At 37.1% G+C, this 23,673-nt stretch overlaps 1 protein-coding gene across 1 annotated transcript; it reads left to right on the top strand.

Annotated features, from left to right (window-relative positions):
• The first annotated feature begins 3,389 nt into the window (after positions 1-3,389).
• On the top strand, positions 3,390-19,021 carry LOC125238225 (ionotropic receptor 75a-like). The gene is made up of 11 exons (XM_048145499.1): positions 3,390-3,543; positions 4,570-4,724; positions 5,447-5,609; positions 6,059-6,251; positions 6,802-6,974; positions 7,617-7,852; positions 9,196-9,304; positions 10,529-10,716; positions 17,215-17,322; positions 17,975-18,141; positions 18,739-19,021. The coding sequence occupies exons 1-11, from the start codon at positions 3,390-3,392 to the stop codon at positions 19,019-19,021; spliced, it is 1,929 nt and encodes a 642-aa protein (XP_048001456.1).
• The last annotated feature ends 4,652 nt before the right edge of the window (positions 19,022-23,673 follow it).

Raw genomic sequence — 23,673 nt, 5'->3', positions numbered from 1 at the left:
ATAGAGTGGAAATGCGCAAAGTACACCTGCTTTAAGGCTTCTGCGGAGATAAGAGGCTTCAGCTTTCTCAACGCGAACGACTTTCTAAAGTCGAAGTTTTGTAAAAATAGGTTACATCATAAATGAATGAATGAATGACGGCACGTGGAGGATAAGGAGGAATGCCGAAATAGAGGAGTTGGTGGGCGAAGCGAACATCATCGGTGTAACCAAATCCCACAGACTTTGCTGGTTCGGCCACCTACTTAGAATGGGAGAGGATCGGGCTGCCAAGAGGGCGTATCTGGGAAGATCAACTGGTGGCCGCCCGGCGGGTCGGCCCAGATACCGCTGGGGAGACAGTGTGATGGCAGATCTGTGTCAGTTACAAGCCTATAATTGGCAGGAAGCTACGCAGGATCGCGATAAGTGGCGTGCTCTCGTTTTGGAGGTCAAGATCCTCTTTGGATCACAGTGCCATAGTAGGTAGGTAGGTAGGTATAAGGTATAAATGAAACATGCAGGAGTGGAATTCCTATGCAGGAGTGGAATTCCTTACCGGCGGCTATATTTCCGAGCTCATACAACACGGCAACCTTCAAATCAAGGGTGAACAGGCATCTTCTGGGCGAGCTCACTCCATCGTAGGCCACGTCTTTGCCTTTGGCTAGTCTGTGGTCAAGAGTAAGCCCATTCATAATAAAAAAGGGGTATTATTCACGGGAGCGGGCTGCCGCGGAGCGCCTGCTAGAAAGATGGAGGGATGCCTTGGAGAATAGTGCCTGTGGAATCCAAACCATAGGAGCTATTCTCCCAGTGATGGACGAGTGGCTTAGTCGCTGGAGGGAATCTATCTATCTATCTATCATTACCTGCACATCGTGCGTAACTGCATTCCAACCATAAAAAAAAGGTATTTATTCACATGTATTAATTTTTTAAACCGGGTCGGGTATCACGGCGGGCGGGTGGTCCAGTGGTAAGGACGTTAGCCGCGTAATCTGAAGACCCCCGGGTCCGATTCTCGGCTCGGCCACCATTGGGCATTAACGTTTTTTCTTTCGTGTATGATATCTATTTCAATTTATAATTTATATATAGTAGTGTGACTACTTAAAAACAACAAATCAAAAAAAAATCCATAAAATAATTTGATTAGTTCCCTAGTTGTTGGGTATTACTTAATGTTTAAAAATTTTCCGCGTACGCTACGAACGCGATATAATCTTTCTGTTATAATTATGCCCCTTTACCCCCTTACACATTTTATATCTAGGTGCTTATTAAAACGACATTATGCACTAGTACTAGTAAACGACGGACCAGCCCCCTCTATTGCTGTTTGTGCAAGTAGTAATTATACGCCTTCATTTTCTAGTGCATTATCTATTACCTGAGACTAGATCTATTCAGATTTGAGAATATGATACCAAGATTCGTCTCTGAAGCGCCCTAGTGTAATTTTATTAATTATTTTATTCTCATAAAATGTTTCTTCAGTTCCGATTAGAAACTCCAAGTGGAATTATATTCACAGATTTCTTATTATAAGATAGATCAAGAAAACGCATTTACTTAGCATGTTAATAATCCAGTAACTTTATACATCTGTAGTATGCGTCTGTTTTTCTCACTTAATGGTCTCACCGGAAGACCAGCGCTGGAAGTCGCCAGCAATATGCTGAGGTGAGGCCATTTCGTGGCTCTTCATATTTTATCTGTATGTCTCGAAAATTGTTTATTGTCTGTGTGCCTACGAATAAACCATTATTCTTCTATTCTAAATCCGGTAGTTCTGATTTTTTGCAGACTTGTTTATGATGTTGGCCCAATGAATAATCCAAGAAGTTTCTTTTTCTTGGCGATTATAACCCTAAAGATCTAGTTTTTGAAAAAGCTTCCTTAGGAAGTTTATAAAGACTAAATTTACTACAAAATGAGACTATATTTTTTTTCCCAAAAAAGCACATTCATCACACTCGCTTGTAAACGGTGTTATTACATGCCTGTAGATACGTAATGAGCTGTTTTACCGCCCCAGGGCGGTAAAGTGAGTACGAACCGAACGACCTGGGTAGGGCCTTCAATGACCTGTCATAAATTACAAGATGGCGGATGAATGTTTTTTAGTTTAAAATTTGGTTATTACTTTGCGAGTGTGATGAAAAACATTGTGTATATCACGGGCGGCGGCAAGATTACGAGCGAGAGGCTGTAAACCTTCACTTTTCGTCCTTGATACACAATGTACTATTGTTCACTTCGGATTCACCTCGCCACAGATATTTATTACTTTACTGGTAATCTGCTATTACATTACAAGCATAGGTACTTATATATTGAAGAACTGCTGACTATCTTGGCCGCATGCCATCGTGCCAATCTTCTTTGCTCCGTAACGAACGAAAAGAAAATATCACTGTTGCACTAATAACTTGAGTTAAGAACAGAAATAGATAGGTTGATCATTTTGAAACCCAAATTTTCTATTATTTTGCATATTTTCCACTTAAACTTGTAACCCCTGTAGAAAGTATGGAAATGGTAAAGAAGGGGAAAAATTAAATTTGGGATGCTTTTTTTTACCTCTTATGATCGAAAGGCCTCGTGATTCTGAGTAGGAAAAACATTAAATTTACCTTTTTAGAAAAAAAAAAAGGTTTTGAATCTTTTTTCGCGAAAATAAATAAATAAATAAATATTGGGAACACCTTACACAGATCAACTTAGCCCCAAACTGAGCCCCATTACATGAGCGGATTTATAAAATTTAATTTCGAAGTGCACGCAGTTTTCAAATTTGCATGTGCGGATGTTTAACCCCCGACGCAAAAACGACGGGATGTTATAAGTTTGACGTGTCTGTCTGTGTGTGTGTCTGCCTGTCTGTCTGTTTGTCTATCTGTCTGTGTGTCTGTCTGTGGCATCGTAGCTCCTGAACGGATGAACAAATTTGGATTTTTTTTGTCTGAAAGCTGAGTAAGTCGGGAGTGTTCTTAGCCATGTTTCATGAAAATCGGTCTACTATGTTGCGGTCGGGAGTTTTTTCAAAATTTAAATTTTGTGGTTATTGAAAATTTAATTTCGTAGTTAAATTAAATGACTATGAAGCTGATACACGCAAATGATTGCTAATCGACCATATTACTATCGCTTTTAATAAATGTCAGCATGGTTGTAACACACTGTATAATATTTTCTCGGTTTAAACACACTCGTACATACGAATAATTAATTAATGAACTCTGCATGTGTTCCCTCATTCTCTTACGATAATTAGTTGATAATTATCCTAGTAGCATAATAGTCTTTCAGTCTAATCTTGTGTTTCGATAAGTTAACACCTCAATACTTTAATGCTTCTATCTAAATATTTGACTTAGTGTTATACAACGAAATTTTCTGAAGCAATGGAAAAATTTAAAACAATTATTTGTGCGATATTTATATGTTCGCCGTGTTCTATATCAATTTCTAAAGAAAATGATATAAAAGTAATAGTTGATGTAATTCAATCTTTTAAGAAACCATCTGATGTGATTGCAACTTTAAATTGGACAACTAGTTAGTATTTATAATAATAAAACATAGGCACCATCATTTTCCTGAGACCACATTAAAACTCTTGATGATCTTTCACAATGGGTATATTTTATATTATATTTATGTATATCTATACCTATATCTATATCTTATACTTTTAAACGAGCAATTCTTGTATATTTATTTATTTATTTATATATATATATATTTATTTACACTGACGATCTCGGAAACCGCTCTAACGATTTCGCAGAAATTTGTTATGTGGGGGTTTTTGGGGGTGAAAAATCGGTCTAACTTATCCTTAGGTCCCGGAAAACGCGAATTTTCGAGTTTTCATGCGTTTTTCTTCGCGCGCCATCTCGTGTGCAGTAGTTGTACTGTTAAGACAGAATTCTTTCGGTCGATGTAAGTACTATTTATTGCAAACACTAGATGGCGACACAGGTCAAGGCTAAAACGAATAGAAAATACACTATTTGAGTTTTTGTGGCGAAATGCGCGCCATCTCGTGTGGAGTAGTTGTGTTGTTAAGGCTGAGAATTCTTTCGCTCGATGTAGGTACTATTCATTTTTGAACTAGATGGCGACACATGTCAAGGATACGAAACAGAACCGAGCGAAGCTCGGTTGCCCAGATATTACCTATTTATGTATAATATTAGGTCTGTATATATATATATATATATATTTATATGTAGCATATATGGATATTGTTTGTATCTTAAATTCTTTTCCATTACACGCTAACTATACTAGGACCCTGCACCTACTTAATCTTTCGGTTTAGCCCATGGTTGACTGGTAGAGAATGCCATCTGGCATTAAGTCCGCCATTCGTACTTTTTTATATTGTGCAATAAAGTTAAAAAAAAAACTAAGATTAAGCATACAAATTGTAGCTTAAATTCAAGGATTATTTATAAAAACACTCCCGTCGGTCCTGTTTTAATTTATCGCCACTCGTTTGGAATTTCCTTTTTTCGCACTTGTATAGTAATGTACATTTTTTTTTAATATCAGAACTTAAATATCAGATGATTTCAGCCGATAAAAACATATTGACAGACAAACTGGCACAGGCAGAGATTCCAAGGTCTATAAAATTCGTAAAAGATATACATGCTAAAGATCTCGTTTATCCAGAGAAGATAATTTTTATGTCAGACGTTATTGGAGATTCAGTGGAGTTTTTATATAAAGTAAGTTATATTTTCTCTGAAATCTCTGAAATAGATACCATACACTAAAGAAAAAGCGATCAAGCAAGGTGGCGAAGCCGGGAATCGACCCGGGTCTCCAGCTATCGCGGCTGACGTTTAGCTGCGCGCGAGTGACGTGCGATAGCTGGAGACCCGGGTTCGATTCCCGGCTTCGCCACCAGTGGCAGACCTCGCCGGCGCGGCGATGGCGGGATAACTTGGACTCCTTTTTGACAGACTGGAAAGTTTTGGCTCAAGGTCGAGAAGAATGGAGGAAGAAGGGGGAGGCCTTTGCCCAGCAGTGGGACACAATAGGCTCATAATATATACACTTACTCAAAACACAGAGCTTAAATCTAATTCTTGGGTAAAGACAGCTCTACTAGTTAAGGTTTTTTTTTAGAAAAGTAGGTTACACTTGTTGGCCAATAAATAAGAAATAACATGTTTGTTGACCTCTGCTCCGACTCGGCCGACTATTACATGTGATCTGAGACATCTTTTACTTTACTGGCTAAGATGTAAGAAGCGCCTGGCATCCGTTGGCTCGTTGGGTGGACGACATTCGAAAAACTGCGGGGCACTTCTGGATGAGATTAGCCCAGGACCGGGATAAGTGGCGTACACGAAGGGAGGCCTATGCTCAGCAGTGGGCGATTAATGGCTGAAATGATGATGATGATGATGACTGGCTAAAGCTACTGTTTAAAATATGATTACAGGCTGTAACGAAAAAATATTTTGGAAGACCTTATAGATGGATTATAATCAACAGACCAGCTTTTGAATTCAACATACCTCTTGAAATAGACGACATGCACATGCTACCAGATTCTGAAGTCTATGTCATGCAGCTCGTTAATGATAGCTACAAGATAAATTTGGGTAAGAATAATTTAAATAATTTAAAGGATAATATTAAAATAAAAAATTGCTATCAAAATAATTCAAGTTGTGATATTCTTAAACGTGGCAACTTTACCATTTAAAGTAAAGTTGCCATAGTTGAAGATAAATAGTTTATATTATAAACAAAAGTACTTAATATTTATAAAATGTTTATATTACTTTGAGATATTCATTAAAAAGTTTAATAAACTTCATATGAGCTAATAGTAGTAGTAAACACTTGATTGCACAGAAAAAAATACAAGTACAGTGAATAATTATAATTATAATAGGTATTGCTATTAAGGTTTACTTACATATAAGATAATATAGTTCTCGTAAGGCTGGGCAAATTTGTCCGATTTTGAATTTTGGAATTTCCTTTTATTTTTACTTGCACAAGTAGGCCGGAATTTTAACGGGTAAAGTTGTATCTTTTTCAACAGTATACAAAATCACAGCCAACCATGCCTGGATAATCGAGAACTACGGCAACTGGTCAACTATCTATGGTCTCTCCATATCAGGCCGCGCTAAAGAGGCGTTGGCTATGAAACGGAGGAACTTGGCTAGAGCAACCATTGTCACATCCACGGTTGTCGTTGATAACGCAACTGTAGATGATTTGGAAGCATTGCGGTAAGCAAACTCTGATTATTTTATAATTATTCATTATATAAATGTATTTTCAATTACGTGTTTTCAATTACATTTCTAATACATTAACACTTTCGTAACCATGATCCCTCCTGATGGGCACTCGTGAACTTTGATCAGGCGGGTTCTCACCATACAAGCTGGTGGTCATAAATTACGACCGCTTTCTAATGTAGTGTCTGATTTTTCGGCTGGTAGTGAATGTTTTAACTCGTTTTCAGTACATAATTATTGTGCCACTTTATCGCACTAATGCGAGAAGTGGTACTATAACGCCGTGTCTTGCGTGGGCGACGGTCGCGCGACCGTCACCGTCGCGTCTCATACTTCCATATCGATAAGGTTTGATTTCGTATGCGTCGCATTGCCGTCGCGCGACCATCGCGCGACCGTCGCCCACGCAAGCCACGGCGTAAGTGATGCCTCTGTGGAAACTTCAAACTTCAAGATTTTATCGCCACTCCTTCCGAACTTCCATTTTTCCGCACTTGTGTCGTAATGTGCTATTCTAAATTCGTTATATGAAATGCAGCTACAAGGAAATAGACTCCATCGCAAAATGCGGCTACCACCAACTGGCTGCCCTTTACGAGTTCATGAACGCGAGCAGAGAGATCATTCTGACGAAGGAGTGGGGGTACCGCGTCAATGGGACGTGGCATGGCATGATCGGACACTTGGTTGATGGGACGGCAGAGTTGGCAGGTACGTAGCGTTACACGTTGCAAGTTGGCCCAAAAAATTAATATGCTTTTGGTAAAGTTATAAGTTACTGAAATACAGTCACCGACATAATTTCTGTACCTTGTCGCTTTAATCATTTGACAACTTCGTATAACATTTCAAACAAGATGTTAATGGTACAGAAATCATCATCCTCCTTGCGTTATCCCGGCATTTGCCACGGCCAATGGGAGCCTGGGGTCCGCTTTGACAACTAATCCCAAGATTTGGCGTAGGCACTAGTTTTACGAAAGCGACTGCCATCAGACCTTCCAACCCAGAGGGTAACTAGACCTTATTAGGACCGGTTTCCTCACGATGTTTTCCTTCACCGAAAAGCGACTGGCAAATATCAAATGACAAATGTGTTGCCATCAAATAATTAATGTATTACAAGCAGCTTTAATACTGGCAAACATGGCAACTTTGCCTTCTATGGTAACTTTATCAATCATAATAAATAGGTAAAGTTGTCACAGTTGAAGCTGAATCTGAAATTCTGGGTAGCTCACAGAATCCTAAAAATATCAACTATTTCTTTTAAGTACGCGGCGGACAGAGTCCTATCGTAATTGTTCTTTTTTTTAATTTCTTCGCAGCCCTAAAAATTATTCCTTTTCGCAGGAGCCGTGCTATTCATAACGAAAGACCGCATGCCGATCATCGAATACCTCTCCCACCCGATTGCGAGTGCAGTCAAGTTCATCTTCCGCGAACCACCGCTCTCCTACCAGAACAACTTGTACCTCCTGCCGTTTCGAGCCTCTGTGTGGTGCTGTATCGGATCTTTCGTGGTCGTTCTGATTGGGGCTATGTATGTAAGCGCGTATTGGGAGGGGAAGAAGTCAGCAGGAGACGAGGTAATTCTGGGAATACTTTTAATACTATTTTTTCTTCTTTTTCTGTTTTTACACAATTTGTTTCATTATTATTCTGCTCATCGTGATTTTCTTCGTTTTTTTGTTTTGGTATTTGTTGATGCAGGTTGTACAATTAAAAAATACGTGGACAATATTTTTGAAGATTTTTTTACAAAACTTACCTTACAAATTGAAATAGATATCATACACGAAAGAAAAAAAACGACAAGTCCCACTAGTGGCCGCGCCGGGAATCGAACCCGGGTCTTTAGCTTACGCGGCTAACATCATTACCACTACTAGACCAGTGCTCGCAGTGGTACCCGACGAAATTTCTCTAAATAATGTGTGTTATTTCTGATTAAGCTAGGCGCATTATCAGACACCTTACCAATTATTTTTAGAATATTCTCCTTCATTTTTGATATACTTAGTATTGTAGCATTTATTGAAATACACCTATTGTCGTATTAAATTCATATTGATGGTCAAGCAAATCTTGTCACAAAAGTTACAAAATTATGGGACGATAAATGAAATCCCTACATTTTGCAAATATTTTTAAATTAAAGGAAAAATGGAAAAATTCACACCTCCGGCAGGTCGAACCTGCAACCTCTGGCTTTGCCGGGGCCATCGGGCTCCCAACTGCACCACGGAGGCCTACTGGATGTGTGCGAACTTATCCATGCCCTCCCTCAATTCTCAACCATCTTAGGGTGGCATTCGTTATAACAAACATCTACCCGTAAGAATACATCCTATCCCATAAAAAAAATACATCTTAACAGGCATTGGAGTCTCAATTTACATTTAGAATTCGCCAGTAACAATGTTATAACCATACTAAATTTATAAATTGAAATAGATATCATACACGAAAGAAAAAACGGCAAGGCCCACTGGTGGCCGAGCCGGGAATCGAACCCGGGTCTTCAGCTTACGCGGCTAACGTCTTTACCACTAGACCACACGCCCGCCCGCGGGCGTGTGGTCTAGTGGTAAAGAAGGCGGGCGTGTGGTCTAGTGGTAAAGAGGCGGGCGTGTGGTCTAGTGGTAAAGACGTTAGCCGCGTAAGCTGAAGACCCGGGTTCGATTCCCGGCTCGGCCACCAGTGGGCCTTGCCGTTTTTTCTTTCGTGTATGATATCTATTTCAATTTATAATTTATATATAGTAGTGTGACTACTTGGAAAAATAACAAATCAAAAAATATTCAATAAAATAATTTGATTTGTTCCCTAGTTGCATACTAAATTTGTTTTTATATTTGTCTATATTTTTATTACGTTTTTCATTCACAAAAGAGTGTTCTTTATTTATTTGGTATCTATGTTTTTTAAGCACAAACCCGATGGAACACACGAACCAGTGCTGGTTCCAAAAATAAGCGATGTGACGGTTTTCGTGATGAGCGCTATTTCTCAGCAAGGAAGCAATGTGGAGTTAAAGGGTCAGTATTTTGTACATTTTGAACTTATTGGATATTCATTGTATGAAAAACTGAACTTCGACACGAAAAAACGAAGAAGAAGAAAAAGGTATGGTAATGAATGATATTTAATACATCTTCGGCGTGTCATATCAATCAATCAATCAATCAATCAAAATATTCTTTATTCAAATAGGCTTACAATAAGCACTTTTAAATGGTCAACAGTGTAAAATATTCATCTTATTCTAAATATCAGAGCAATTTATTGGTGCAATAAACAATATTGTTTTAAAACTACATTGATTTAATAAAATGATATCAATATAAATTGTATAAAAAAAAAAATACTAGTAATTAAATGTAACAAAAATGCTTTTTTATAATCTTTAAGAATTTTCGGTGCCCTGATTATATTATAAGTAAGAATCGCATTACCATTAAGTTAAAAACTGTTTCTGTTTAAAGATGTTTCTAGTGGTCTTATTAATCCATACACTTTATGGAAAAATGCACTGACTAGGTCTTGGTCAGTTGGTAGAACGTTAGAGTAAATCCTGCAGCCCTTGGTTCTAGACTCACTAATGACAGTTACTTTTCCACTTTTAAATCTATAATTAAAAAAAATTATTCAAACTTTTGACAGTTGCCAGCCCTATTCACACACTTAGAATACGACATTTTAACATGAGCCATCTATTTTGTAAAGTCCTTGTGTTCCTCTACACGGCATATTCCGCCAGCATTGTTGTTTTGCTGCAGTCCAGCTCCAACCAAATACCGGAAAACAACGGAACCTCACGGATTTGCTCTTTCTCTTTCTTTCACTGACTTATTAGCCATCGAGAATGATGCCGTTTAAGCCAAATCTCATAAAAGAAATATCAGATCAGACAGTGGCAAGCAAAAGACATGCAAACCTTTGACAGTTGCTGTTCTATATTTGGCAGTGGTCAACCAAAAGCAGGTATGCGATGACCTATCAGCAATAGAAACGAACAGTAAGATAGTCGCTCTCGTGTGTCTTTTGTTCCTCCTCCCTTGTTTGATCTTCCTCCTTCATTCACCGTGTGTCTTTTGTTCCAGTCCTATCTTTTGCTAATTTCTATTGTCAATTAAATAGCTCATCGCTTAGTCGCCTTTGATGAGACCACTGCCTTACACATTACACATCAATGCTGCGTTTTTACATGACTTTAATCTTTTACTTTTTTATCTGCAATATTATCATTATCACCATTTCAGGAATGCTAGGTCGCTTCGTGATTTTCATCCTATTCCTAGTATTTGTGTTCCTCTACACGGCATATTCCGCCAGCATCGTTGTTCTGCTGCAGTCCAGCTCCAACCAAATACGGACCCTCACGGATTTGCTCAACTCCAAGCTCGAGCTGGGGGTTGAAGACACGCCGTATAATAGGTACTGGTTTATGGTAAGTTCTGGGAGATGAATGCTTGATCTCCATTATCACCACACTATTTTGATGAGAACTTTTCTCGAGATTCAAGAGGGCTGGTATCGTCCATTAAATATCGGAGGTTATTTCAAAATAATATTTATAAACTTTTATATTCTGTTTTGTGGTACACTCGTCGTCGCCGAAATAAAATCTTAGCAAAAGAATACATTATCGCTAGAAGCAGGGGCGGCTCACTCCGCGATTCTATCGCCGCGCTACAAGTACATGCTGGCGGCCGCGAGTTCGCGGCCTAATCAGGGGTGGCGCGCGTTCTCACGGAACGCACGTTCGTACTTTCTATTGTTACTTTACGTCGCGAGTTGTTTTTAAGGTTCATATGCGATGTAAGCATGTGGAATGACTAATAATTCTTAGTTAAATAGACATCATGAATAAAATAGGACAATTTTACGGTTTACTGACGATTCGCCAAAAAACGTTTCCCAAAGTTTCACATCCCAAACTATTATTCCCAAATTATCATTTCCCAAATAAACGTTTGGCAAAACAACTTATCGCAAATTGACATTTAGCAAAACTTTTTTTGGCAAGTGTTATACCAATTTCGTTATGTTACCTATTTCGTACTATGAAACCTCTACGGCCGGTAGAGGAAGTATTGTATGTCATGTCAGAATTGTCACACTTGTCATTCAATTAAAATATTGTAAACATTAAGTATGCTATTATTTATATAGAAGAATGAATACACAAAACTGGCGACGATGACGGAGGAACTAGAACGCTTTACGCGCCTACGGGCATCGGTACGTGGTCAACTTACAAAATTAGACCAACAATTACAACACTTACACGTTACATCAGATTTCGAAATATGTCAACGGCTGACAAGCCTTGAAAACTATGAGAAAAAATTCGACAATATTCAAAACGAAATAGAATCGCGAACAGACAATATAGAAGCTGAAATCGAACAGCGCCACGCAACGGAAGAAAGTATTTTACAATTAAAATTGAAGTTACACGGCTTACGCCCTACACCCGCTGTCGAAACATCTTCCACCTACGTGACGCTATCACAGCATGCTCGGAGCCTTGAAGGTACGCGCGATAATACACCAGTCGCTGTACAGCGACCAAAAATCTCGTTTCAACCATACCAGGATCGTGAAGACTTTACAAACTTCATACGAAGATTAGAAACATACATGAAACTTAATATCTGTGAAGATTCAAGAACCCGCACGCTTATGCTTTTAAGCTCTATACCCCCGGACTTACACCAAAAAGCCTACGATTTATGTGCACCTAACAATCCATGTGAAATGGATTTCAATGATGTTGCCAAAATTTTGAAAGAATACGTAGATCCAAAACCCCAGTGTTTGGGCATGCCAACATAAATTTATTACACGAATTCAAGATACGCAAGAATCAATCATGCAATATACTTCAGAATTGAAACGTTTATGCCAAGACTGCGAGTTTTCATGTAGTCATTGCAAGAAATCAACCTGCGATCAATTTCTTACTCTACAATTTATACGAGGTCTGCGTGACAACGATGTAAGAACAAAACTCTTACAAGAAACAAAAGTATCAAGTTTCACAGACGTAGTAAAAACTGCTACTACACTTGAACTGGCAAAATCTGACAGCAGCTACATGTCACCTGCGCACTGCTCCACACAGGAACCTCAAAGTCAACACTTAATTAAAAGCGGACAAAATCGTTTTAAACTTAAAGTAAACAATAAACCTCTTTCGATTAAAGATTTAAAAGGAAAATGTTTCCGGTGCGGAAGTCAAGAACATCAAGCAAATACTTGTCGAAGCATAAATGACACATGTAACAAATGCAAGCAAAAGGGTCACCTAGCTCGAGTTTGTTTACGATCTACGCGAGAAACAAAACAAATTGAACAGGAACTCGAGGAGAAAAGTGATCCGGACCCGGATAGCGCATCCGATACAGTCGATGACAATACACCCTGGGATATGAACTTGATCGAATCACATAATACAGAAAAGTTTATGATAAACGTGTCTCTCAATAACAAAGAGACCGTCATGGAAGTCGATACAGGCGCGGCTCTCTCCACCATGTCTTACAAGAACTTTCAGAAACTAAATACAGGTTGTAAGATATACAAAACTAAAACAACGATGAGAACATACACGAAAGAATTATTCGTACCATTTGGCGTTGCCTATGTTACATGCAAATACAAAGATATAACATTTGATGGAAAACTTTACATTATGAAGCAAGATTTTGACACCATTTTTGGCCGAACATGGATACGCACTATTAAATTGTTTGACGTGAAAAATATTAATCAAGTACATTTAGATACACACCCAGAAATTGATCAACTTATCTCTGAATTTTCCGACGTGTTTGACGGTACCCTAGGTTGCATACCTAGCTACAAAGGTCGCTTCATCTTGAATGAAAATGCAACGCCAATCTTTGTCAAACCAAGACGCATTCCATACGCTCTAAAGGATAAAGTTGATAATGAGATAGAACGATTGTGTCAATAAGGAGTCATTACAAAGATTGACAACTCAGAATGGGGGACACCCGTAGTGCCGATTGTCAAACCAAACGGGAGCATACGGTTGTGTGCAGATTATAAAGTCACCCTTAATAAAGCCATCAAAGATGAACAGTATCCCATCCCTATTATAGAAGACATTCTAGTAGAGATGAATGGAGGAGAACTGTTCTGTACATTAGATCTTAGCCAAGCCTACCTACACATGATGATGGACGAAGAAAGCGCCATGATGCAGACCCTTAGCACACACAAGGGAACTTTCAAAGTAAACAGACTCATGTTTGGGGTCAAAGTAGCCCCAAATTTATGGCAAAAATTTATGGATCAACTACTTCAAGGAATTACAGGTGTCAAATGTTTTTTTGATGATATCATCATCCAAGGAGCTTCAAAACAACAACTGCTGGCGAGATTACGACAAGTACTACAAAAATTAAAAGAAAACAATCTGAAACTTAACAAGGATAAATGCCATTTTATGAAAGACAGTATTGAATATTTAGGAGATATTATTGATAAAAATGGTTTACATAAAAATAAGAACAAAGTAAAGGCTATTGCAGATACTAAACCGCCTAGTAACGTAAACGAATTAAGAACCTTTCTTGGCATGGCTAACTACTATAATAAATTCATACCGAACTTAGCTTCAATTTCTACACCTTTAAATGACTTACTCAAGAAAAACGCACATTTTGTCTGGACACGACAATGCGATGAAAGCTTCAATAGAATTAAAAAAGAAATACTCAGTGATAGGGTTCTGACCCACTTCAATCCAGAAAACCCACTGGTTTTAGCTACAGATGCATCACCTACAGGACTGGGAGCTGTCCTATCACACCGCTTACCGGATGGTTCTGATAGACCAATAGCATTCGCCTCCCGCTCATTGACAAGTAGCGAGAAAAAGTACAGCCAAATAGACAAGGAAGCTACATCGATATTCTGGGGCCTTAAAAAGTTTTTCCACTATTGTTACGGGCGGAAATTCATACTTGTGACTGATCATAAACCACTAACCACTATTTTTCACCCACATAAGACCTTACCAGCAATGAGCACAATGAGGCTGTTTCACTACGCACATTTCTTATCCGGCTTTGATTATACAATTGAATATCGGACTTCTAACGATAACAGCAATGCAGACTATTTGTCAAGATTCCCAGTAGACACAATAGCTCCTAATATAATTGATGTACACACTGCATTTCAGCTAAATCAAATTAACACAATCGCGGTTGATCGTCTGAGAATTGCTGAAGAAACTAGAAAAGATACAGAATACAACTACATATTACAAGCATTAATGGCAGGTACAACCGTTCGCCGATATGGTTATAATGACAACGAACTGACCATTCAAGATGGTTGTCTGTTAAAAGGAGAACGAGTTATGATACCGGTAGCGCTGAGAAAACAGGTATTAGATGAATTACATTCAGGACACCTCGGTATGGTGAGGATGAAATTACTAGCTCGAGGCTACGTTTACTGGAGAAATATCGACAAGGATTTAGAAGATGTGGTAAGAAACTGCCGTGAATGTCGACTACATCAAAACGAGCCCCCACCAGTTACATTACACCACTGGGAACCTCCGACTGGCCCGTGGCAGCGACTCCATATTGACTTCGCGGGACCCCTGAAGGGATATTTATTATTTATAGTGGTCGATGCCTTTACCAAGTGGGTTGAGGTCTTTCCAACCAAAACGACAACCAGCTCCTGGTGTATAAAAAAATACATGAAATTTTTATTACTTTTGGGTTCCCATTAACACTTGTTTCTGATAATGGACGTCAATTTATTTCATCGGAGTTTGAAGATTATCTTAAGGATAAAGGAGTGGTACACAAAACATCCGCACCATATCGTCCGGCTACTAATGGTCAAGCCGAGAAATATGTACAGACCATTAAAAGGGCTTTAAATTGTATGAAAGCTGAATCAGGGAATCTGCATGACAAGGTCCTAGCCATAAAGGAACGTTTATTAAGAACACCGAGTACTACCACCGGCAGGAGCCCGTATGAACTCATTTTAACAGAGCTATAAGAAACATGTTGCAAGTGAAGTTCAAGACCAGGGGGGAGAATGCGGGGCAAAGTCCCGAAGAAAACCGACCAACAGTGCGGTGCTTTGCCATTGGTCAGAGAGTTCAAGCAAGAGATTATGCTAACGGACATAATAAATGGCAATTTGGAACAATAACTAAAACCTTAGGCCGGCTTCATTACGAGATTAGAACGGACGCTGGAGATATTTGGATAAGGCACATAGACCAAATATTGGCTACCGTAATACCCATTCAAGCCGCAGAAAACCGACCTTAGGGATTTGTGAGGAAGGTGTTATACCAATTTCGTTATGTTACCTATTTCGTACTATGAAACCTCTACGGCCGGTAGAGAAAGTATTGTATGTCATGTCAGAATTGTCACACTTGTCATTCAATTAAAATATTGTAAACATTAAGTATGTTATTATTTATATAGAAGAATGAATACACAAAAGCAAGTATTTGTTTCCCAAAATATTTACTTGGTCAAATTTCATTTTACCAAATATTATTTAGTCAAAGGTATTGTTAGGCAAAATTTCCATTTCCCAATATATTGTAATTAAATGGTGCACTGGAAATTTGTTTGTTGATTTTATACTATGTGTCCAAGATTTGTGTGAAATAATGTGTATGTCGTACCTGCTTTTTTTCCTCCTGCTGCAAATGTCAAGGATGACAATTTCACTTACATATCCGGATACATTCTATTAATAAGAAACCTTATGTTTTCAAGACCATTATGTTCTATTAATTTTTAATTACTTTAAATCGCCATTTGCTCACTGTCAACCTAACACGCTCCTCCTCGCTTCACTCGTCGTCGCACCTAAACTGACCCTGTCACACACGAGTTTTCTGTTACAATACTAATAAAATTATTACATTACATTTATGCCTTGTAATATTTATTGTCAAACGTGGTTTTGCATGGTGTAATTTGTAGAAACATTTTTTGACAAAAAAATAGTTGACAAAATAATTTTGTCCAATAATATTAATTTGACAAAAATAAAGTTGAGCAAACTTTTCGTGTCCAACTGAAGCCTTGGGAATGAAACTGAAATTATCATTTGACAATTTGAAGTTAAATTTGGCAAAAAAATCTTCGGTAAATTAAATTAATCCCGTAGAAATGAAAATGCAAATGCCTAAATATTTTCGAAATTTGCGATGTGAAATTTTGACCAAACATGTTTTTGGGATATAAGTTTTGCCATTAAAAACGTTTGCGAAATAAAGTTTTGACTAAATAAAATTTGACTAAGTAAAATTGTGCCAAATGATAATTTGATCAAACAAAATCATTGCGAAACATACCTTTGCCAAACAATACTTTGGGAAATGAAACTATTGCGAAATGATTATTGGGAAATGAAATTTGACGAAACGTTTTTTGGCGAAACGGCAGGACACCCAATTTTACTCATATCTACTATTGATTATGTCCCACGGAAAAGTTCAATAAGGCTTGTGTGTGATGTTGGTATTTACAAAAATATATAAATACTGTATATATACCTATACAGTACCCAAAACTTGACTATAATAGTGTAACATTTTATCTGATATTAACTCGTTTTAATCCATAGGCAACCCTATCGTCCGACGCTGCGCACGTGCGGTTCGTTTCTTTGTTAGAATTTTGTAGGCATTTAAAAAGGCGGCATTTCGTGAACATCAAAGCAGTGGGCCTTCTGTACTTGTACTATTATATATTCTGTGCTAGAAGTTGCATTTTTAAGAAGGCTTTTCACTGTAGCAGTCTTAAAGTTTAACATAAGAGGACTTATTATTAGTAGTCTGATCCGCCACTTTTGATACTGAGCGTACTACAAATTCGTTTCTTTTATCTAACGTCTTATTATAACTTTCTTTTAGAATGAGAAAGAACCAATAAGAAGAGCAATCTATGAGAAGAAAATAGCTCCCAGTGGATCGAAACCCAAGTTCTTTGATTTGACAGAAGGAGTACTGCAGCTACAAAAGGTAACCAATTTGTTATTATCATTCACAAAAACCGGTCATTAAGCGAAATCAAAATATAATTATGGCTAAGTAGATCCCAGCCCAGGATCAAGTGGCGTGGCGTTGAGACAACTGGTAAAGAGTGTCCACATTCGTCATATCCCGCAGCCATGAGGATACAACAAAGAAGAAGAAGAAGTAGATACCTATAGTATTAGCAATTCTAGAATAAAATAGAATAGAATCGAACATTTTTATTTAACATCAGTTTAGACAAATATAACATATAACAAAGATAAATACAACACAATCTAGATGTGTGGTGTGATGGGTAAATGACGAAGCCTGTTGCGGATAGCTTTATTGTTTGTGTGTAAGGACGACGACTGTTGCTGATTTATGGCTGTAACCTCATGACGAAGCCTGCGTTGCGGATACTGGGTTGTAAAATATTTAGTGTTATTTTTGTCCAATAAATATTTGTTAGTTAGGTATTTGTTATCTAGATGTTAAATTGGGAGCCCACTCAGCATACTGCCACAACATGCCGAAGCGCTGATGTTCAGTGGGTCCCGGACTAAATAAACTAAGCTAAGTTCTTCTACCTCTACACATCTTATCTCGGTATATTCTTAAATTTTGGGTTTGCAAATGCCCTTATCATCTGTTTCAGAAACCATTTGCCCTCAACTGTAACTTGGGAGTGGCTTACAGAGTCATAGAGAGGTATTTCTATGAGCATGAAAAGTGTGGACTTCAGGAAATCTCTTACATACAAGACGACAATCCATGGCAGGCAGTTAGAAGAGGGTCACCCTATAGGGAGATCTTTAAGATAGGGTAAATATCTTATATAGGTCTACTGCTAAATGATGGTTGAGAAGATGAGTGAAGGTCTTTGGTTGGAGGTTCATCTTTCATAAAATAAAACATACTCATGCGCGGATCCAGGGGGGGGGTCATGGGGGTCATGACCCCCCCTGGAGCCTAAGTGGGCCATACAAATAGACCACGTGACCACCCCCCCCCTGGGGCCCCGGGCCTTTACCACGTGACCCCCCCTGGGCACGAAGCTGGATCCGCGCTTGAACATACTTAGAATAAATTATCTATAACATTGAGAACCAGTAATGCCTTTGGTGAAAAAGTATGTAACGAAATTGTTTTCGTTCTTACTGGTTAAACATGTAAGTCGTGTTGCAAAATTGCGTGGTGTTCGATCGATGTTTCATCTGCAATAGGGACTTTTGAACCAGAATTCTTGTAGAAACTTCAGATGTAAAAAAAATATAGCCTTTTTGTATAATGGAAAGCTACATTTAAATCTACCTAAGCTTTGTCCTACAATCTTCCGCAATTAGTTCTGCTGATTAAAATCTACATTTTTTCTAAATTACTTACTCTCCGGAACTTTACTTACCCAACCTTCCTTTTCAGCCTCCTCCGAAACGCTGAATTTGGCCTAAACGACCGCACCAACCGTATCATGTTCTCCAAGAAACCTGTCTGCTCCGTCCGCGGAGGCAGCTTTGTATCCGTTTCCCTCGTCGACTGCTACCCTATTCTCCTTCTACTAATATATGGGATGATACTTGGAGTAGTGTTACTGCTTGTGGAGATTTTACATCATCGGAAGATGTTGTCTTGTAAAAATAGTAGTCAAAAGCTGCTTGTAGGTACTAGACCTCGGTCTGAATTTTCTGATAATGAGATATTTTAACGTTAAACAAGTTTTAAGGAAACAGGTGGTGCCAGTTTCACTGTTATCTCATACTGATTCTTCGTTGTGAGATGATACTAACTAGGGGTACTTAATATTGCTTTTGTTAGAGATTTTGCAACATCGAAAATTTGTGTATTTTTACATGCAATTAATGTTCCTACCGTAAAAACAAATACACAAATAAACTATACCACCACCAGACAATACAAAACTCAAAGTTGACTTATACATCATAAATTACCGGAAAATAACCCCTGAATCCATATTATTATTGCCGGAGTTGCCTGGCCCCATTATAAAGTTGTCAATATAACCAAACAAAATTACCCCATTTAAATAGTAAATCCTCCATTTTTTTTATTATTTCTCATTATTCATTATTCTATATTGTATTATTGACATTGGTTATTTTTGATTTGTACTATATAGTACTAAACCTGTATTTATTTTATTTTTACCAAAATGACATTTTAATATTTTTTTATTCACACTGCTTTTTTCTATTTTTATTTGTAATTTTAATTTTATTATTTCTTTTGTAACGATCGTTATACGAATAGTAATATAAGCTGAAATGTAAATTTTAATTGTGTGAAATTTGTATAAACGAGATAAATAAACTAAACTAAACATATTTATACTGCAGTTTGGCTCACTAAACCAGCATCTATCTTCACAATACTGTTGTTTTGAATTCCCGAAGCGCGTTCCCGAAAAATCTGTTTTACCAAAAGCGGGATAGGATCGAAAATAGTTCAGCCGTTCTTAATGTTGAAAATCACGACATCCGTCAAGTAGTAAGCTTGCGATATTTTAACTGGGAAGAGTAATTTTTGGGCACAATTCCACACGTCACACACGATATACTATCTACTAGCTTTTGTTCTAGGCTTCGCTCGCGTTAGAAAGAGACAAAAAGTAGCATATGTCACTCTCTATCCCCTGACTTACTCCCCTTAAAACATCACGTAAAGTCGTCGCTCCGTTTTGCCGTGAAAGACGGACAAACAAACGGACACACACTTTCCCATTTAAAATATTAACATGGATTGTTAAGTTGCACCTCGCTTTACGTTTAACGAATTATAGCTAAAGGTAAAAGAACAATTTTAAATATTTTATCATTATTTAGGTACTTAATAAAGAACTTTTCAGGAATAATTTGTATCAGTAGGTATCTATGTAGAATCTGTTCAGAAGTAGATCAATCATAGAATGTATAGGACTATATAATTAACTACTCGTCTCTTTTTGAATAGTCTGTATATACTTATAAGTCTTATACAAATACCTTTAGAAGTCAAGAGAACAATATATTTTAATGCATTTAGGCATTTATAAATAGCTTTTATTAAAGAATTAGAAGTAAAAACTGTCGTTTTATTTTATGTTTATGACCTATTGACCATAATAAAATTTTATACTGAATCATAAAATTTGAAAATAACTTAAGTACAGTCACCGGCATAAATATGTGATGATTCCTACACCTTATCACATTAACGTCTTGTTTGATATGTCTTAGGAAATTGTCAAATGATTAAAAGCGACAAGGTACATAAATCATCACTTATTTAAGCCCCATTTAGATGGTACGAGTTTCTCGCCTCGAACGTACGATTATCGAAGTACGAGAAAAAACTCCTCCGAAACGCTGAATTTGGCCTAAACGACCGCACCAACCGTATCATGTTCTCCAAGAAACCTGTCTGCTCCGTCCGCGGAGGCAGCTTTGTATCCGTTTCCCTCGTCGACTGCTACCCTATTCTCCTTCTACTAATATATGGGATGATACTTGGAGTAGTGTTACTGCTTGTGGAGATTTTACATCATCGGAAGATGTTGTCTTGTAAAAATAGTAGTCAAAAGCTGCTTGTAGGTACTAGACCTCGGTCTGAATTTTCTGATAATGAGATATTTTAACGTTAAACAAGTTTTAAGGAAACAGGTGGTGCCAGTTTCACTGTTATCTCATACTGATTCTTCGTTGTGAGATGATACTAACTAGGGGTACTTAATATTGCTTTTGTTAGAGATTTTGCAACATCGAAAATTTGTGTATTTTTACATGCAATTAATGTTCCTACCGTAAAAACAAATACACAAATAAACTATACCACCACCAGACAATACAAAACTCAAAGTTGACTTATACATCATAAATTACCGGAAAATAACCCCTGAATCCATATTATTATTGCCGGAGTTGCCTGGCCCCATTATAAAGTTGTCAATATAACCAAACAAAATTACCCCATTTAAATAGTAAATCCTCCATTTTTTTTATTATTTCTCATTATTCATTATTCTATATTGTATTATTGACATTGGTTATTTTTGATTTGTACTATATAGTACTAAACCTGTATTTATTTTATTTTTACCAAAATGACATTTTAATATTTTTTATTCACACTGCTTTTTTCTATTTTTATTTGTAATTTTAATTTTATTATTTCTTTTGTAACGATCGTTATACGAATAGTAATATAAGCTGAAATGTAAATTTTAATTGTGTGAAATTTGTATAAACGAGATAAATAAACTAAACTAAACATATTTATACTGCAGTTTGGCTCACTAAACCAGCATCTATCTTCACAATACTGTTGTTTTGAATTCCCGAAGCGCGTTCCCGAAAAATCTGTTTTACCAAAAGCGGGATAGGATCGAAAATAGTTCAGCCGTTCTTAATGTTGAAAATCACGACATCCGTCAAGTAGTAAGCTTGCGATATTTTAACTGGGAAGAGTAATTTTTGGGCACAATTCCACACGTCACACACGATATACTATCTACTAGCTTTTGTTCTAGGCTTCGCTCGCGTTAGAAAGAGACAAAAAGTAGCATATGTCACTCTCTATCCCCTGACTTACTCCCCTTAAAACATCACGTAAAGTCGTCGCTCCGTTTTGCCGTGAAAGACGGACAAACAAACGGACACACACTTTCCCATTTAAAATATTAACATGGATTGTTAAGTTGCACCTCGCTTTACGTTTAACGAATTATAGCTAAAGGTAAAAGAACAATTTTAAATATTTTATCATTATTTAGGTACTTAATAAAGAACTTTTCAGGAATAATTTGTATCAGTAGGTATCTATGTAGAATCTGTTCAGAAGTAGATCAATCATAGAATGTATAGGACTATATAATTAACTACTCGTCTCTTTTTGAATAGTCTGTATATACTTATAAGTCTTATACAAATACCTTTAGAAGTCAAGAGAACAATATATTTTAATGCATTTAGGCATTTATAAATAGCTTTTATTAAAGAATTAGAAGTAAAAACTGTCGTTTTATTTTATGTTTATGACCTATTGACCATAATAAAATTTTATACTGAATCATAAAATTTGAAAATAACTTAAGTACAGTCACCGGCATAAATATGTGATGATTCCTACACCTTATCACATTAACGTCTTGTTTGATATGTCTTAGGAAATTGTCAAATGATTAAAAGCGACAAGGTACATAAATCATCACTTATTTAAGCCCCATTTAGATGGTACGAGTTTCTCGCCTCGAACGTACGATTATCGAAGTACGAGAAAAACTCCTCCGAAACGCTGAATTTGGCCTAAACGACCGCACCAACCGTATCATGTTCTCCAAGAAACCTGTCTGCTCCGTCCGCGGAGGCAGCTTTGTATCCGTTTCCCTCGTCGACTGCTACCCTATTCTCCTTCTACTAATATATGGGATGATACTTGGAGTAGTGTTACTGCTTGTGGAGATTTTACATCATCGGAAGATGTTGTCTTGTAAAAATAGTAGTCAAAAGCTGCTTGTAGGTACTAGACCTCGGTCTGAATTTTCTGATAATGAGATATTTTAACGTTAAACAAGTTTTAAGGAAACAGGTGGTGCCAGTTTCACTGTTATCTCATACTGATTCTTCGTTGTGAGATGATACTAACTAGGGGTACTTAATATTGCTTTTGTTAGAGATTTTGCAACATCGAAAATTTGTGTATTTTTACATGCAATTAATGTTCCTACCGTAAAAACAAATACACAAATAAACTATACCACCACCAGACAATACAAAACTCAAAGTTGACTTATACATCATAAATTACCGGAAAATAACCCCTGAATCCATATTATTATTGCCGGAGTTGCCTGGCCCCATTATAAAGTTGTCAATATAACCAAACAAAATTACCCCATTTAAATAGTAAATCCTCCATTTTTTTTATTATTTCTCATTATTCATTATTCTATATTGTATTATTGACATTGGTTATTTTTGATTTGTACTATATAGTACTAAACCTGTATTTATTTTATTTTTACCAAAATGACATTTTAATATTTTTTTATTCACACTGCTTTTTTCTATTTTTATTTGTAATTTTAATTTTATTATTTCTTTTGTAACGATCGTTATACGAATAGTAATATAAGCTGAAATGTAAATTTTAATTGTGTGAAATTTGTATAAACGAGATAAATAAACTAAACTAAACATATTTATACTGCAGTTTGGCTCACTAAACCAGCATCTATCTTCACAATACTGTTGTTTTGAATTCCCGAAGCGCGTTCCCGAAAAATCTGTTTTACCAAAAGCGGGATAGGATCGAAAATAGTTCAGCCGTTCTTAATGTTGAAAATCACGACATCCGTCAAGTAGT

The sequence above is a fragment of the Leguminivora glycinivorella genome, chromosome 23, assembly GCF_023078275.1.
Source record: "Leguminivora glycinivorella isolate SPB_JAAS2020 chromosome 23, LegGlyc_1.1, whole genome shotgun sequence".
In the NCBI taxonomy this organism is placed as follows: domain Eukaryota; kingdom Metazoa; phylum Arthropoda; class Insecta; order Lepidoptera; family Tortricidae; genus Leguminivora; species Leguminivora glycinivorella.
The sequence above is the reverse complement of the archived record's forward strand: the minus strand, read 5'-3'. Positions and strand labels throughout refer to the sequence as shown.